Source organism: Pituophis catenifer, unplaced genomic scaffold (genome assembly GCF_029215685.1).
Source record: "Pituophis catenifer annectens isolate HBS135680 unplaced genomic scaffold, rPitCat1.0.hap2 SCAF_2, whole genome shotgun sequence".
Taxonomy (NCBI): domain Eukaryota; kingdom Metazoa; phylum Chordata; class Lepidosauria; order Squamata; family Colubridae; genus Pituophis; species Pituophis catenifer.
Genome location: NW_027256882.1, coordinates 157,822,864 through 157,839,445, shown reverse-complemented (window position 1 = coordinate 157,839,445; position 16,582 = coordinate 157,822,864). Strand labels below are relative to the sequence as shown.

At 42.0% G+C, this 16,582-nt stretch overlaps 1 protein-coding gene across 1 annotated transcript in view; it reads right to left on the bottom strand.

Moving 5' to 3' along the window:
• The window catches only part of ADCY6 (adenylate cyclase 6), a 66,771-nt gene that overhangs the window by 12,760 nt on the left and 37,429 nt on the right, over nucleotides 1-16,582 (bottom strand). Inside the window, exons 11-17 of the mRNA XM_070937863.1 lie at nucleotides 10,422-10,447; nucleotides 9,865-10,012; nucleotides 7,870-7,967; nucleotides 5,392-5,479; nucleotides 4,557-4,673; nucleotides 3,291-3,452; nucleotides 2,444-2,619 (exon numbers count right to left, since the gene is read on the bottom strand). Coding sequence (XP_070793964.1) covers nucleotides 2,444-2,619; nucleotides 3,291-3,452; nucleotides 4,557-4,673; nucleotides 5,392-5,479; nucleotides 7,870-7,967; nucleotides 9,865-10,012; nucleotides 10,422-10,447 — 815 coding nt within the window. The remainder of the gene's footprint in view (nucleotides 1-2,443; nucleotides 2,620-3,290; nucleotides 3,453-4,556; nucleotides 4,674-5,391; nucleotides 5,480-7,869; nucleotides 7,968-9,864; nucleotides 10,013-10,421; nucleotides 10,448-16,582) is intronic.

Genomic DNA, 16,582 nt, shown 5'->3' with positions numbered 1-16,582 from the left:
ATCTATTGAATGCTTTCGCTTTATAATATGTGAAGTCATGTCACAGGTTAATTCTGTCTATTCCCACATTTCATTTTTCAAAAAAACCCTAAAAAAACGGAGATCCCTAAGCGTACAGTCTAAGGACAGAATCAGTAACTTTTTTTTTTATTATTTGATTTATATGCCGCCCTTCTCCAGAGACTCAGGGCGGCTTACAATGCGTTAAGCAATAGCCTTCATACTTTTGTATATTTATACAAAGTCAGCTTATTGCCCCCACAAACTGGGTCCTCATTTTACCTACCTTAGAAAGGATGGAAGGCTGAGTCAACCTTGAGCCTGGTGAGATTCAAACTTACAGTAATTGCAGACAGGTGGTGTTAATCACAATGCTTTTAGTCTGCTGAGCCACCAGGCCCTTTTTAAAGCAATGAGTATCGTGGGTTTTTTTTTTTACATAATACCATGGCTGAAAAACATTTTAAAGATAATTACTGTCAGATTTATATTCCCCTATTCCTTGAGGAATTCAAGGCAGCATTTGTACTAGTCCCTCTTCCAATGTTTCCTCAAAACAACCACCCTGTGACGTAGGCTGAGCTGAGAGAAAGTGGAATGCCCAAAGTAATTCAGAAAGTTCCTGTGGCTGACAGTGGATCTGGAACCTGAGTCTCCCTAGTGACAGTATACCCCACTGATTCATAACATCACATTTACACCTAACCACGACCCATTTTAACCACACCATACTGATCCTCATATGAAAACTTAAATATTTCAAAAGGTTCCAGTGATTTAATTTAAATAACTAAATAAAAGTCATAAAAATTTTGGAGGTCAGCAGTTGCCCTCTACCGCTGCAAAAGCCACAGTTGCAATCTCCTATCCAGAGAAAACCATCACTTGAGGAGAAAAGAGATGCATAATTTTTTTCTTCTCCTTCTGGTGGACCAAAAAGTCAAGGATATGCATGTGGGCAGGAATGGTAAATCCCTCACTCTATTTGTGTGTGTGTGTGTGTGTGTGTGTGTGTGTGTGTGTGTGTGTGTGTGTGTGTGTGTGTATTTAGTCCAAAGGAATAAGGACCCATACGTGGAGTAGCATTTTTGTAATGCGCTGGAGAAAGTTTATACAAATGTGCCTTTTGGGCCTTCAGCTACCCAGAGGCTGTCTTTCAGGATGCTATCTATTTCTCTCTCCTTGTGCCTGGGGTCTAGGACTTTCAGGAAACCTGGTTGGGTTTACTCAACATGCTACCTGGGTCAAAGACAGAGTAAACATGTTGTGTGAACACTATAATCCAAGAAAAGTAGGACAGCTAGAAAGGCAAATCAATCTTCTAAGAAAAAGATTAGGTATAGGGAGCACCTGAAGAAGTAAAACAGAACTCACTGACAGAATTTTGAAAGCCACAAAACACAGCCTTGAACATTGAATGACTGATGGATTGCTCCACCTACAGACCGCCTACTGCTGCCTGCCTGGCCAATCAAGAAGTGCTGTTCATTGCCAATACAGTGCTCTTCTTAAGGAACATCAGGTGCATTTTTTTTTTTAATGAGATCATTTCCCTTCATTTGAGAACATACTGATAAAAGAAGGACTAGGGGGGACATGATAGCAATATTCCAATATTTGAGAAGCTACCACAAAGAGGAGGGTGTCAATTTATTTTCCAAAGCTCCAGAGGGCAGGACAAGAAACAATGGATGGTAACTAATCAAGGAGAGAAGCCACCTGGAACTAAGGAAAAACTTCCTAACAGTGAGGACAATTAGCCAGCAGAACAGCTTCCCTTCAGAAGTTGTAGATGCTTCATCACTGAAGGTTTTTAAGAAGAGACTGGACAGCCATTTGTCTGAAATGGCATAGGGTCTCCTGCTTGAGAAGGCATTGGACTAGAAGATCTCCAAGGTCCTTTCCTGCTCTATTCTGATTGATTGATTGATTGATTGATTGAAAAGATGGTGTTATATTATCATTACAACTAGTGTTAACACGTTAGTAATAATTTCCAATGCTACATTCAAGGTGGCAAATCTAATGATAGAACAGGTGGCCCTTGGTTAACAACCACTTGTTCAGAGACCATGCAAAATTAGAATGGCACTGAATGAGTGATAGTTATGACCAGTCTTCAAAGTTCTGGCCATTCCAGAACCCCTGAAGTCATGTGATCATGATCTTTTGCAATTAGCCCACGTGACAGTTGTATTATCCTGCAATCACATGATTGCAATTTGCTGTTGTTAAGTGATGTGAGCCCACAGCATTGTACTTTACAACTGCATTACTTAGCAACAGAAATTCCAATCCCAATCACTGTCATAACTCAAGGACTATCTGCATAGAAGAATTATAGGGAACCAGCTCATCCACCCCAAAATCTTGAGAGGCGTTTGAGGACTGACTGAAGACTGAGATTCTTCCCACCCCTGAAGAGAGAGAGGGAGGTTCTTACAGAGCATTAGTGGCCAACAGCAAGTCATAGTTGTCAAACAGCACACCCTGTGGGCCCTCAGCCAGTATCAAGTACACCACCTCCATTGTCACCAGCAGCGCCAGCTTCCTAAGGCTGGTGATGTGCAGGAAGACGGAAGAGGCCAGCAGACTCAGCAACACCGAGTAAGTGAAGTACTAAAAGGAAGAAAGGATAGACATTTGTTAAGGACTCCCCCTTACAAATCTGGATGTGTTCCCAGAAGTCCCAGAATCGCTCCCTCAAAGCATCGCCAACCCTGTTTTCTCCCCTGAAATGAGGTGTTGTAAGGCCCTGCCTCGCCAGTCTTCTCAAGAAAGCCGAACTCTTGAAACGAAAGCCATTTCAAAAGGAAACTTTCATTGGAAGATTGTGATAGCAAGATTTGACAGATGTGCTAACAGCTAATTACAATGGATGTTACAAGTCCCCTCCTTCAGTATCAGAGGCAGGAGGCCAATAAGCATCCGCGTTGCTTGGGTGGGGTGGGGAGGGGATTGGCTCTCTGATTCCGGCACAGTCAGCCAAATGATGGAGGCAGACTTTTACCTTTTAGCAACAGTTCAAGTTCTCCCATCCAGCAGGCCTCTTATCTCTTACTCTCCCCTCCTGGTTCTACCAACACATTCCAAACTCAAGCAACCTCCATGGCCAAGAGAGGCCAGTCCACCTATCAAGGTACTTCTGGGAGGGCAACATGGAGTGAAGGAGGAAGGAGACAACCCTCAGAAAGAAATGCTCCACGTCGCCGCACACAAAGCTTGGCATCCTCCCTCGTGCCCTACCCAAACCCCATTTTCCACACCAAAGCCTCTTCCGATGAACATACCTCAGGGAAACTGCAGGTCAAGTCATCCTTCCCTTGGCAGGGTGGAGTGTCTGATGCCAAGGTATAATTGAGAGCCTGGAGGTAACAGGGGTCTACTGTAGCCGGAGTAACGTTGAAGAATCTAACCACACAGTCTTGGAGCCGGATCCGACTGCAAGCAAACTAAAGAGTGAGGTAATTCAGCTGCTGCTCGGTGGTTCTAGAACCCCCTGATCCCTAGTGTAACTGGGACGGTGACAAATCCCTGAGGCTCTAGGGATGCAGCCAGGTAATCAGAGTTCCTGAGATTTGATAGGGATTTGAAAGTCAAAAAGCTGCTCATAGGATCCAGAGGCCTTTCCTCAGCTTTCCCTTGCCATTTGGGAATTCTGATAGTTGTTAATTCCAACATGTGGGGATGATACCAATTTAGGGAAGTATTAATGCATACGGGTTCCTTGGCAAACAACATTTTGCATCATTTTAGACATTTTCAATGCAATCGTTCTTTGATCGGAAAACGGTTGCAGAGCAAGAAAAATAGGACTTCTACATCCCCCGTTCAAAACATAACAGAGAGGAATATAATATGCTAAGTCCTGACAGTGCTAAGTCCTAGTATAGCCTTTTTTTAGTAGAACTATGATTGTGTATCGAGTTGATACACAAAAACAGCCAATTGTGGTTTGTAAAGCATGGTTTGTAACTTGCATTATATGTGAACAGGTCTCTGTAGTTCACTTGTAAACGACAGCATCTGATAAATATATCTTATACCCTGCTGTAATACACATAATCCTCGACTTACCAACAGTTCGTTTAGTGGCCATTCAACGTTGCAATGGCACTGGAAAAAGTGACTTATGATCGTTTTTCACAATTACGACCTTTGCAACATCCCCATAATCACAGGATCAAAATTCACATGCTTGGCAATGGGTTCATATTTATGACCACTGCTGTGTCTCAAAATCATGTGATCACCTTTTGTGACCGTCTGCAAAGTCAAGGGGAAGCCAGATTCGCTTAACAACTAACTTATCAACTGCAGTGATTCACTTAACAACTGTGGCAAGAAAGATCACCTCACTTAACAACAGAAATTTTGGGCTCCATTGTGATCGTAAGTCGAGGACTACCTGTATTTAGACCCTATCATTGATGACCTCTGCCTATAAGCAAACTTTGTTGCACAATTTACTGACTATCATCTGACCGATCTTGGAATTCAAGACCTTTGCCCTTCAGCCCTCCTCCAGCATCTTTCCCCCTCCCTGCTTCTCATACCATGTTGACAAAGGCAGAGATGAAGACAAGCAGGATGGAGGCCACACCAGTAATAGTGCTGTTGATTCGGGATTGGATGATCTTGCGAGAAACACGCTGCAAAGCGGCAGGAAAGGGCTAAAAGGGATTGGAAAAGGTTGAATGATTAAAGGGGTACTGATATTATCATTCATCACTTCCAACTAGTTGCAACTATCCCCGTTAGCCTGGTGACACCAGAGCCAGATACCAGGAACCAAGCTCATGGCAGTCTTCAATCTAGAAAACTCTACAGTAGGGATTCAGGCTTTCTGCCGAGAAACTGAATTGTGCTCAGCAGACAACAATAATATAATATTAATGATACTGTAAACAATATTATTTTCCAATAACACTGGATAATAATACTGAAGGCAACACTGCAGAAGATGGATGAATAACCTGGCCTGATATTAAGCAACTTTCATTTTTCTATTTACCCAATCTGGCAAAAAAGAAGAAACTCCAAATCTTGATTACTGGTCCAACCCCAATTAGTATTTTCCTCCATCTGCAACTTGGCAGAAGCCAGTACAAAAGTGAAAACAACGTAATAAAAGTCCATAAGTTCTGAAACGGCTTTCCAGAAGCAGGTGCTTTTCAAATCAGGCTGGCTAGAAATTCTATGCAGGGTAATCCCAAACATACAGTACCCTCAAAGGTACCCAGCTGGGGAAGAATGCTCCAGCTGGAAAAATTGCACACATCTCTATTCTTGATAAGAAGATGTGCCCAAGCAGAGTCCACAGCTGGTGGAAACAAAGTCAGAATGAATCAAGATTTGCTCACTGGTGGGATTTGTGAGAGTGTAACTTACACCAAGGCAGGAATAAATGGCACACACAAATAGAATGGAGGCCAGGATGACGAAGACGCTGATGTAGGCACCAAACATCAGAGAGGAACTGTGGAAATAAGGAGCGCAGTTAGTCTGAGAAATCCAGACACTGTCATTAAATTAACTTTTCAAGTATTTGCTAGTATACTGGCCTGACTCCCCAACTTGAGCCCTTTAGCTATGTTGGAAGACTATTCCCCTTATCCCCAACACATCCAATGTTGGCTGAGTGGTCATAACCCAACACATTTGGAAACATCAGATTAGGAGGGTTTACATAACATTTATTAAATGTTACATAATAACATTTACATGTTATTAAAAAACATTGCACCAACTTTGTGCTATGATGTTACAGCACTGAAGTATGCTTTGCAGCTATGTCACGAACCATCTGGGACTCCCATTGTTTCAGAACGACTTTCACTTTGTTTTGCTCAAACATCAGCTTCAAAACAGCTCCAAGAGAATACATTACTCTCCCTTCTCATGCTGCTGTTTCTAAACTACTTCTTTCTAGTAGACAATCCCTTCATATGCTAATAATATTAAGGCAAAGCTGGAAATCTGTGTAGTTAGGTGTGCGCGTGAATGATGTGTATGTATACAACTTGCCATTTTTATTTGGATTATTTTGCAGTTTGCAAAATAATATTGCAGTTTGCAATATTATTTGGCTGAAGCAGTCTCCTTGGTATTGCAGACTTATTTTTGAACTTTCAGCTTCCCTGGAGTGTTAGAAGTTACTCAATATTGCTTCCAGGGACAGCACATTTGTTTGCAGCACAATATGGTATGTGATCTGGAATTTGGGTTTCTGCATCTGTGTGTACTATAGCACAGTAGTCACCAACTGGTGGTCCATGGATCACTGGTGGTCTGTGAGAAAATGTTGGTGGTCTGCAGAAAAATTATTTGCATTTTATTATATTGCACTAAATCAGGGGTTCTCAAACTACGGCCCCTGGGCCGGAAATGTGCAATGAACATTTGTGTTGCTGCAGAGAGTCTCCCCCTTCAGGGTCTTTTTGTGTAGGTTGGAGGGGGGGCAGAAATTCTGACTCGGGGTCTGCTTCAGCCTCCTGGTATGGGGTTTTGGACAAAGGCTGGAGGGAAGCGCCACTGGTGGTGAAGAGCCAGAAGGCCTCATTCCAATGGGACCGTATCATGGCCTGGAACTGGCTGACCATCTCAGTCCGCTGAGCCTCCAGGCACCGGTTCCTGGCCTTGCACTCCTGCAGGTCTTCCCTCTGCTTGGAAAGCCTATGCTCCTAGTCCTCACTGAGGTGCTTCTACTGAGCCTCCTTGGCCAGATCCAATTTGAACTGAGCCAGCTGTTTTGGCAACTCTTTCTCAGGGTGGCTGCTTCACTCCAACAACTTTTTCCTGTTGGGGCCCTAAGGAGCCTGAGCGGGCTGGCGAGGCACCCCTCGATGTGAGTGATATCAAGTTGGCCATGCCCACCCAGTCACATGACCACCTAGCCATGCCCACTCATTAGGCAGATCATATTAGTGGTCCCTGGGATTTAAAATTATGAGTTTAGTGGTCCCTGAGATCTGAAAGGTTGGTGACCCCTGCTATAGCACATGGCTCCTTTGACTATATATGTCCCAAATATAGGTAGTCCTCGACTTACAACCACAATTGCAATTAGAATTTGTGTTGTTATGCCAGGCAGTTGTTAAATGAGTTGTGCCTAATTTTTCAATGGGGTTTCTTTTTTTTTTGCCACAGTTAAGTAATCACTGGAGTTCTTGAGTCACATCATCAATAAGCAAAGCCAGCTTCCCATGGACTTTGCTTGTCGGAAGTTGTTGGGAAGGTAACAAATGATGATCACATGACCCTGGGACGTTGCACCTCTCATAAATTCATACTGGTTGCCAAGTCCCCAAATTTTGAACACATGACTATGGAGAGATTTCAATGGTCGTATATGTGATGCTGGTTACAAGTCACTTTTTTCAGTACAGGTAGTCCTTGATTTACAGCACTCATGTAGTGACCGTTCAAAATTACAAAGGCACTGAAAAAGGTGAGTTATGACCATTTTTCACACTTACGACCGTTGCAACACCTCCATAGCCATGTGATCAAAATTCAGATGCTTGGCAACTGACTCATATTTATGACAGCTGCTTTGTCCCGGGGTCAGGTGATCCTCTGTTGAGACCTTCTGACAAGCAAAGTCAATGGGGAAGCCAGATTCACTTAACAACCGGGTTACTAACATAGCAACTGCAGTGATTCATTTAACAACTGTGGCAAGAAAGGTGGTAACATAGGGCAAACCGCACTGTATTGTGTAATAACTGTCTCGCTTAGCAGCAGAAATTTTGGGCTCAATTGTGGCCATACTTGGATATATATTTATGCACACACACATACTTATGTACATAATGTGTTTGCAAAAAGAGTACATGATGAACATACTCTTGTACATGTGTCACTCACTGCGGGAAGATGACTATCTGGATGCAACAAATGAAGCAGAAGACTAGCATGGTACAAGCCACGTAACTACCAAAGCGGGTATCCACCTTTTTGGAATACTATAGGATTAAAAGAGAAGGAAAAAAAATTACCAAGGAATTGAGGAACAGATGACTTTGTGCCCAATTTGAAATTTCAATTCTAGATACATCCTGTGCTCAATTATTGGGTCATGAGCCAAGGTGGCGCAGTAGTTAGAGTGCAGTACTGCAGCTACTTCAGCTGACTGCTAGTTCAGCAGATCAGCGGATCAAATCTCACTGGCTCAAGGTTGACTCAGCCTTCCATCCTTCTGAGGTGGGTAAAATGAGGACCCAGATTGTTGGGGGCAATATGCTATTCAGTATACTGTCTTTGGTGTAAGCCGCCCAAAGTCCTCGGAGAGTGGGCGGCATAGAAATATGACTAATAATAATAATAATAATAATAATAACTACTGAGTATTTTGACCATATCATCCTTTGTATGCATATTTTCTACCTCCAAGCTGAATAAACTTAAATGCTTAGTGGATATAAGCAGATCGGGTGATGTGTATTTGTATAATAAGGGAGGGTGTGGCCTAAGGAGATCAACGCCCTATATCAATTATTAGGCAGCGTCTTTTTCTCAGGCAAAATGGGCTAAAAAAGAGATTTAACTGACTCTGAAAAGTCAAAAATTGTAAAAAAGTCTTTCAGAGGGATGCAGCACTTTTGAAATTGCTAAAATATTGGGGCGTGATCACTGAACCTTCAAACGTTTTGTTGCAAATAGTCAACAGGGTTGCAAGAAACGTGTTGAGAAAAAAAGACACGCCTTAACTGCCAAAGATTTGAGAAGAATCAAACATGAAGTTACCAGGAATCCATTATCCTCCAGTGCTGTCATATTTCAGAACTGCAATCTACCTGGAGTGCCCAGAAGTACAAGGTGTTCAGTGCTCAGAGACATGGCCAAGGTAAGGAAGGCTGAAATCCGACCACCACTGAACAAGACACATAAGTTGAAACGGCAAGACTGGGCCAAGCAATATCTGAAGACAGATTTTTCAAAGGTTTTATGGACTGATGAGATGAGAGTGACTTTTGATGGACCAGATGGATGGGTCCATGGCTGGTCAGTAACGGGCACAGAGCTCCACTTCAACTCAGATGCCAGCAAGGTGGAAGTGGGGTACTGGTATGGGCTGGTATTATGAGCTAGTTGGACCTTTTTGGGTTGAAGATGGACTCAAAATCAACTCCCAAACCTACTGCCAGTTTTTAGAAGACACTTCCTTCAAGAGGTGGTACAGGAAAAAGTCTGCATCTTTCAAGAAAATCATGATTATTTTGCAGGACAATGCTCCATCACATGCATCGAAGTACTCCACTGTGTGGCTAGCCAGTAAAGGCCTTAAAGATGAAAGAATAATGACATGGCCCCCTTCTTCATGTGACCCTATTCAGAACTTGTGGGCCCTTCTTAAACAGGAGATTTATGGTGAAGGAAACAGTACACTTCTCTGAACAGTGTCTGGGAGGCTGTGGCTGCTGCTGCACAGAAAGTTGATCGTCAACTGATCGAGAAACTGACAGACTCCATGAATGGAAGGTTTATGACTGTTATTGAAAGGGTGGCTCTATTGGTCACTGATTTTTCTCTTGAACTGTCAGAAATCTTTATTTGTAAATTTTGAGTTGTTTGTTTATTATTATTATTTTAACAGATGAAAATAAATGAGTGAGATGGAAAAATTTTCATTTTTCATTTAGTTGCACAATAATTCTGCACACTAATAGCTGCCCAATAACTGTGCACACATATTCTCCTAAGAAAGCCATAACCTCACTTTTACTTTCTTAAATATTCAGGTTTGAGGTTTATTAACATTTTGGATTGACCAAGAGCACTGCAGTTGTTCAATAATAAAATTAATCCTCCAAAATACAGCTTGCCTAATAATTGTACACACAGTGTAGAGAAGGGAAATACCTTTCTTTCCAACTCAGGTTTCTGGAAAGTAAGCAGAAAACGTTTGACATGATCCTTTCGCAGCTGGTCAATGCTTCGGGCATCAATGGCCCTGCCCAAGAACTCATCAACCTCATCTTCAGGATTTAAGGCTTCCTGTGTACTTCGGCTACGGGAAAGCAAAATTCACGTTGGAGAATAAAGAGAGACACAAGACAATTTATTTTATTTGTACCCCACTATTATTATTTTTACAAATAACTCAAGGCAGCAAACATACCTAATACTCCTCCCTCCTCCTAGTTTTCCCTACAACAATAATCCTGTGAAGTAAGTTGAGCTGAGAGAGAGTGACTGATCCAAAGTCACCAGCAGACTTTCATGCCTAAGGTGAGACTAGAACTCACAGTCTCCTGGTTTCTAGCCTGCTGCCTTAACACTAGACTAGACCAAATAATGTGAACCTCTCTGAAATCAGTGCCATCTTTCATATATTGCCACAAGACAGTTTAGGGACTCTGGCTTGAATGATTTTCTCCATCCCCACTGTCAAGGAGGTTATGAATGAAGGCACTTACTTGTCTTTGCTGGAATCATCAATACCCTAAAAAAGAGAGAGAGAGAGAAAGAAAGAAAAAGAGATCATGTTCAAGAGCACACAGTAGATATAATAGTTTTTGATACCACCCATATTCTTTATGGTAAATTTCAAAAAATGCAGAAAAACCTGCTAATTGCAATGAACACAGGTAGTCTTCATTTAACGATGGTAACTTGAACCAGCGTTTCCCCTGCTAAGTGATGTGGTCATAAAATATGACGTTACATGATCGCATCGCTTAGCAATGGCAATCCTGGCAGTTCCCGTTGCTGTTAAGTGAGAATCGTGGCTCATTAAGCAAGGACCTCCTCGCAATTTCCTACCGCCTTCCCACAATCGATGTCTGTGGGAAAGGCGGTAAGAAGTTGCAAATCCCAGGCAGCTTGCAAGCCAAGTGGGGGAAAGTTATGAGGGTGGGTGCAGAAGTATGCTTAAGTGTTTTCAGGCTCAGGGATGGCTGCTGCCCGGTGGGGCAGACTTATCCGAGCGACTTGCGACCTTCCTTGCTGGCTTTCAGCGGGAAAACATCAGGGAAGGTCGCAAACGGTGAACATATGATTGCGGGTGCTGCAATTGTGAATACAAGCCAGGCACCAAGTATCACCAAGATTGAGATCACATGACTGTTGGCCTGGTGCAATAGCCAGAACTTCAAGGACCAGTCGTAAGTGCTACTCGTTCAGCACCGTTGCACCTAAGTGGTCGGTAAACAAGGAGTACCTATACAATTAATTCTATATGTGGTGAAGTTTTGTAATAATGTGGTTACAGTATTCTTCAAACTCAGACTACAATTCCCAGCATGCTGGTGGCTATGATACCAGGAAGCCCAGACATTGTAATTCTTGATATCTTTGGAAAGCAGCCATTTTGGGAAGAATACAACTAGTAAATGTTGCCAGCAACATAGTTTTCAATTAGAAATTTTCTCATTTTTTTGGGCAGACATTCCCTGGACATACTTGGGATTATTAGTATTCCCACACATGTATACAGGTGGTCCTTGACTTACAACCATTTCTTTAGGGACCGTTTGAAGTTACAACGGCACTGAAAAAAGTGACTTATGACTCTTTTTCACATTCATGACCCAATGTCAACATTCCGATGCCTGGCAACTTGCATGTATTTATGACGGTGGCCGTGACCCAGGGTCACATGATCCCCTTTTGTGTCCTTCTGATAAGCAAAGTCAATGGGGAATCCAGATTCGCTTAACAAACTGTGTTACTAACTTAACAACTTCAGCAATTCACTTAACAACCGTGGCAAGAAATGTTGTAAAATGGGGCAAAGCTCACTTAACAACTGTCTTCTGCTTAGCAGCAGAAATTTTGGGCTCAATTGTGGCCAAATTAGATATTCCTATACCAAATTAGATATTCCTGGCAGTATTCACCCAAAATGGATAAGGAAGGGTGGTGGTGGTGGTGGTATTTGCAAGTTTGTTTAAAAAAAAAAAAAGAAGCCAGAATCTGAAAATAACATTTTAACACAGCACAATACTTAAGCAAAATGGTTCGGTTGAGATCAGCATATGTGGGATTGATTGGGGTAGATTTTAGGGGTGACACTGAAATATAATTTTATCCTATTTTATCTATATCTTACATTATTGTATTTAATTCTATTTTCATCTTAGATTGTATTTTATTCCAATTTCATTTTAAATTGTATTGTATCCAATTCAGGGGGGAAATCCAGCAGGTTCTGACAGGTTCTGGAGAACTGGTAGCGGAAATTTTCAGCAGTTCGGAAAACCGGCAAATACCACCTCTGGCTGACCCCAGAGTGGGGTGGGAATGGAGATTTTGCAGTATCCTTCCCCCAGGAGTGGGGAGGGAATGGGGATTTTGCAGTATCCTTCCCCTGGAGTGGGGTGGGAATGAGATTTTGCAGTATCCTTCCCCTGCCATGCCCACCAAGCCACGCCCACTAAGCCACACACACACACACACAGAACCGGTAGTAAAAAAATTTGGATTTCACCACTGATCCAATTCCATTTTAAATTGCTTTTATCAAATTTCAGTAATAATTTGTTTCTGGAACGCTGCACTTTGATATGGCCCAAGGGCAAACAAACAAACAAATAAAAAACATTTAAAGACAGAACCCTCTAGGCCTCCCTTTTTCTCTCTGCTCCAAATCTCTGAAAAGCTGAAAAAAAGAAACCTAATAGGCTGGTTGGCTGTGAACTTCATTATACCAACACAGGGAACAGAAGCAGAGCCCTTCCCTGGACTCTCCCATTTCAAACACACAGGTAGGTGCAATAAATCTGACTGGCTTGGGCTGGCCTTTGGCCAACAGAACAACATCACCTTACAGCTTGTCTCAGAATAGCTGAGATTTACAGCTAAGAAGCAGGGCGACCTCCCGGCTGGTTAATGCTCAACTTAATAGGTGTGGGAAAGAGGTTCACAGACAGTTTGGGAGGCGAGAGTGAGTTTGGAGAGAACAATAATTACCAATCTCTTCTGCCTTAAAAAAAAAAAAGTCTCCATTTTTGGATTCAGACTCTGATTTCAGGCATAATTCAAGTATTTCTTATCTTGAGAAGTCTTTGAGTTATTTGACCAAATAATGCCAAAAAGGAGGAGGGAAGCAATATTAGAGGGTCACAAATGGCCCTGACACCTCATGTTCTTACTCCAGGTCATCCTTGACTTACGAACACAATTGAACCCAAAATGTCTGTTGCTAAGTTGCTAAGACAGTTTTGCTCCATTTTAAGACCTTTCTTGCCACAGTTGTTAAGTGAATCACTGCAGTTGTTAAGTTAGTAACATGGCTTCCCCATTGACTTTGCTTGGCGGAAGGTCACAAAAGATGATCACGCGCCCCCAGGACTCTGCAATGGTCATAAATATGAGTCAGTTGCCAAGCACCTGAATTTTGATCACATGACCAGGGAATTTCAATGGTCATAAGTGTGAAAAACGTATGTCACTTTTTTCCAGTGCGGTTGTAACTTTGAATGGTCATTAAATGAATTGTAAACAGAGGACTACCTGTACTATATAAGTATATAGTCTGTTGCTTGAGCCCAAAATGATTACTACTAGAGTAATCATCAATTACAATTATTTTTTACCTGGTATTCATCATTAACCAATTATTTTTAGCTGAAGAATATAACAGAGATAGATGTTATACTGTAACCATATTAGATCAGTAAGGCAAAAGTAATAATGGCAAAAAACCTGGATTAATTAAAAACATTCTTTATCTGCCATCTAAGAAGATCAAAGTTGGCACCAGGCAAACATCTCCAAGTTAGATATGAAGGACCACGCTGAGAAAATCCAACCTCAATTCACTATCTACCTTATTTCACATGGAAGAGAAAAGTGAAGAACTTGTGTGGACTGGGTCCAAACCATTTCAGAAATTAAAAAGGTCCAGAGCACAGTCATACTTAAAAATGGTTGGGAAGTCACTGCCATTGTTTCAAAATGATTGAGATGCAATCAAACCATCCAGTCCCGATCAACAATCTGTGTATTTTGCACCAGCTAAAACATCCAACCTGACTTAAAAAGGCAGTGCTACCTACAATCAATCATTACAGTAATTTAAATAGGATATTATCTGGGCATACAATATTGCAGCAGCCAATATTGCTGCAATATTCACAACCTTTGTGAAGAACAGATACTGCTAGCATATCACTGAAGATGGGGAGAAGAAAATGTATATCATGGCATCTGCTTTGAACTTCCAAGGCAACTCTGTGGTAATAGCATCCCAGAATGGCAAATCCATATCTTATGGAGAATACAAATTGTTCCAAGGTAGGCCCAAACACACCTGTCCTTCTCTGGTCACACAATCTTTCCATTTTGTATAGACTGAAACTTCAATTCCTTAGGCCTTGATTTATCTTAAATGCAAGCTCAGCATTTTAATTACGTCTCCTGAATTAGGTGAAAATGAATATGGTAGTAATTTGGATGGTTTCTGTGTACTAGCAACACTGTATTCCAAAGGCCCATATGACCTCAGGCATTTCATGCACGCAGGGAAGACTGGGGAAGGCACAGCATAACTGCTAGCAACAGAATTTCAGAATCACCTTCTGAAAATAGCTGTTGTGGTAAAGCTGAAATCATTTAAGAGAAGCACTTCCATGCTGTTCTGCCAGTTAGTTGCTCGAAGAGGACATTTTGACTGAAAGATCCAGGAGAATCAGCATTCTTCCTTCTTTCAACCTAAAGCAACATATTCCTTGTGCCAAAAGTAGGCCAGAAAACATACTGAAATGAAACCCGAAAATCTGTTTCATCTGACAGTGACTAGACCAGTGGTGGATTCCAACCGGTGTTACCACTGGTTCTCTTCACGCACTCCACGCAAGCGCATTAGATTTCTGCCCAGCTGAGGCGCAGCAATCCACTCTGCCACGCTTATCAGCTGGGCTAAAAAACGACAAATAAAGGTATAACTCGGGGACGGGCAGGAGGGCCCAGCTCACAGTCATAGAGAACCGGTTCGCTGACGTCACATCATCACCACTACCGGCTCGCCCGAATCGGGCCAAACCGGGAGTAACCCACCACTGGACTAGACTAGAGTAATGCAGCCACTTTCTGCCCATTTTCAATCCCAATCTTACTTTCACCAAATTTTTCCCTAACACCAAATTTGCTCCAGTTCTTTTCCATTTTCAAACTTATTACACAGAAAGATCTTGACCCCTTCACATAATTTTGTCTCAATGTTCTATTGGGTTGGAAAGAAAAAGAAAGGTAATTCTATGGGACGTGGCAAACTCAGATCCACCAAAGAGGTCTGAGAAATTACTGCAAGAGGCTGTAGTAGTGCCTTGACTTTAGGATGGGGAAGAGGAGAAAAAGCTAGAACTCTCGTCAATGGAAACCATCCTACAGCTCCAAGAAAATCCTGCAGTTTTTTCTGGCTCTGCTCAAATGCACAAGACAGATTACCGAGATTTATGGACATGACTCACGAACAGGTTAGGGATAGACTGTCATGGAAAAAAAAATCATGTGGCTGCTAGGAATAAAAAATGACTTGATGGCACATAATCAATCAATGCATACGTGGATGTCATCGTCATCTCAAGCCTCCTAGGATTAAGCAACAATGGTAGGATTGGTCTGAGAAATCCGGACCCTGTTTAAATGAATGGACTTGGAACCCCTCTTTCATATCCTGCCATTCAGTGGAGCAGAATTAGTGCTTTAAGGCAGCATCCTAAAGAGACATGAAGCTATTTCACTGGGATACGGAAACTGACACAAAAGGCGATTGTTTTTAAACAAAGTCAAATTCCTACCGAGAAAGGAATACAATGACCTCCAAGTATTTCATTAAACAGTAACACGTAACAAGACAGGATCCTTCTGCATTTTAACAACTAGTAAACTATTCCATTGCAATGGATTAAATAAGCTGAAACAGATGCTCTGTGCTATAGCCACTACTACCAGGGCAACAAAAACTTGCCAGACAATGCCCGTCAACAACTGGCAGCACCGCTACAAAGAAGATACCAGTGGAACTCCCTCTTAGATGCAAGCAGTCTCATGGCAACAGATGTCAGATTACCAAATTTCATAAACAATCTGTACCATAGCAACAAACTGCCCACAACAAATCAAAAAGCAGCCTTGTAACAACGAATGACGGGGCACTCGGAGTTCTCACTTAGCAACCATCAAGAGTGCCACTAATGGACAGCAAATTACCCCCAAATGTGGTAGGTGAGGGTGATTATAATGATAAAAACTAGCTTGTTTTGTTTGGATAGCAGATTTAATTTGCACCTCGGCAATGAAGTGAGGAAGCTGCCAAATGAAAGGCTTCAACAAATGCATGATAGAAGAAGCAAATCACACGACCAAAAAACAAACAACAAAAAAACCCCCAAATATTTCAAGGAGCCAAATTCCATACCGAGATGATATTGACTGAATTTACGTATCATGCTAAAACATAGTTTGCTCTGCACAATTGGGTGATTTCAGTTAAGACCTAAAGCATGTTTATATACCAGGATGGCTAGGCTCATACAACATGCTAAGTCAAAACCAAACAACCATATCCTGGCTCAGCAAAACGTTTGAAGCCAGGCAATCTGTTTAAATCCCTGATGATTTAAAATTAATGCAG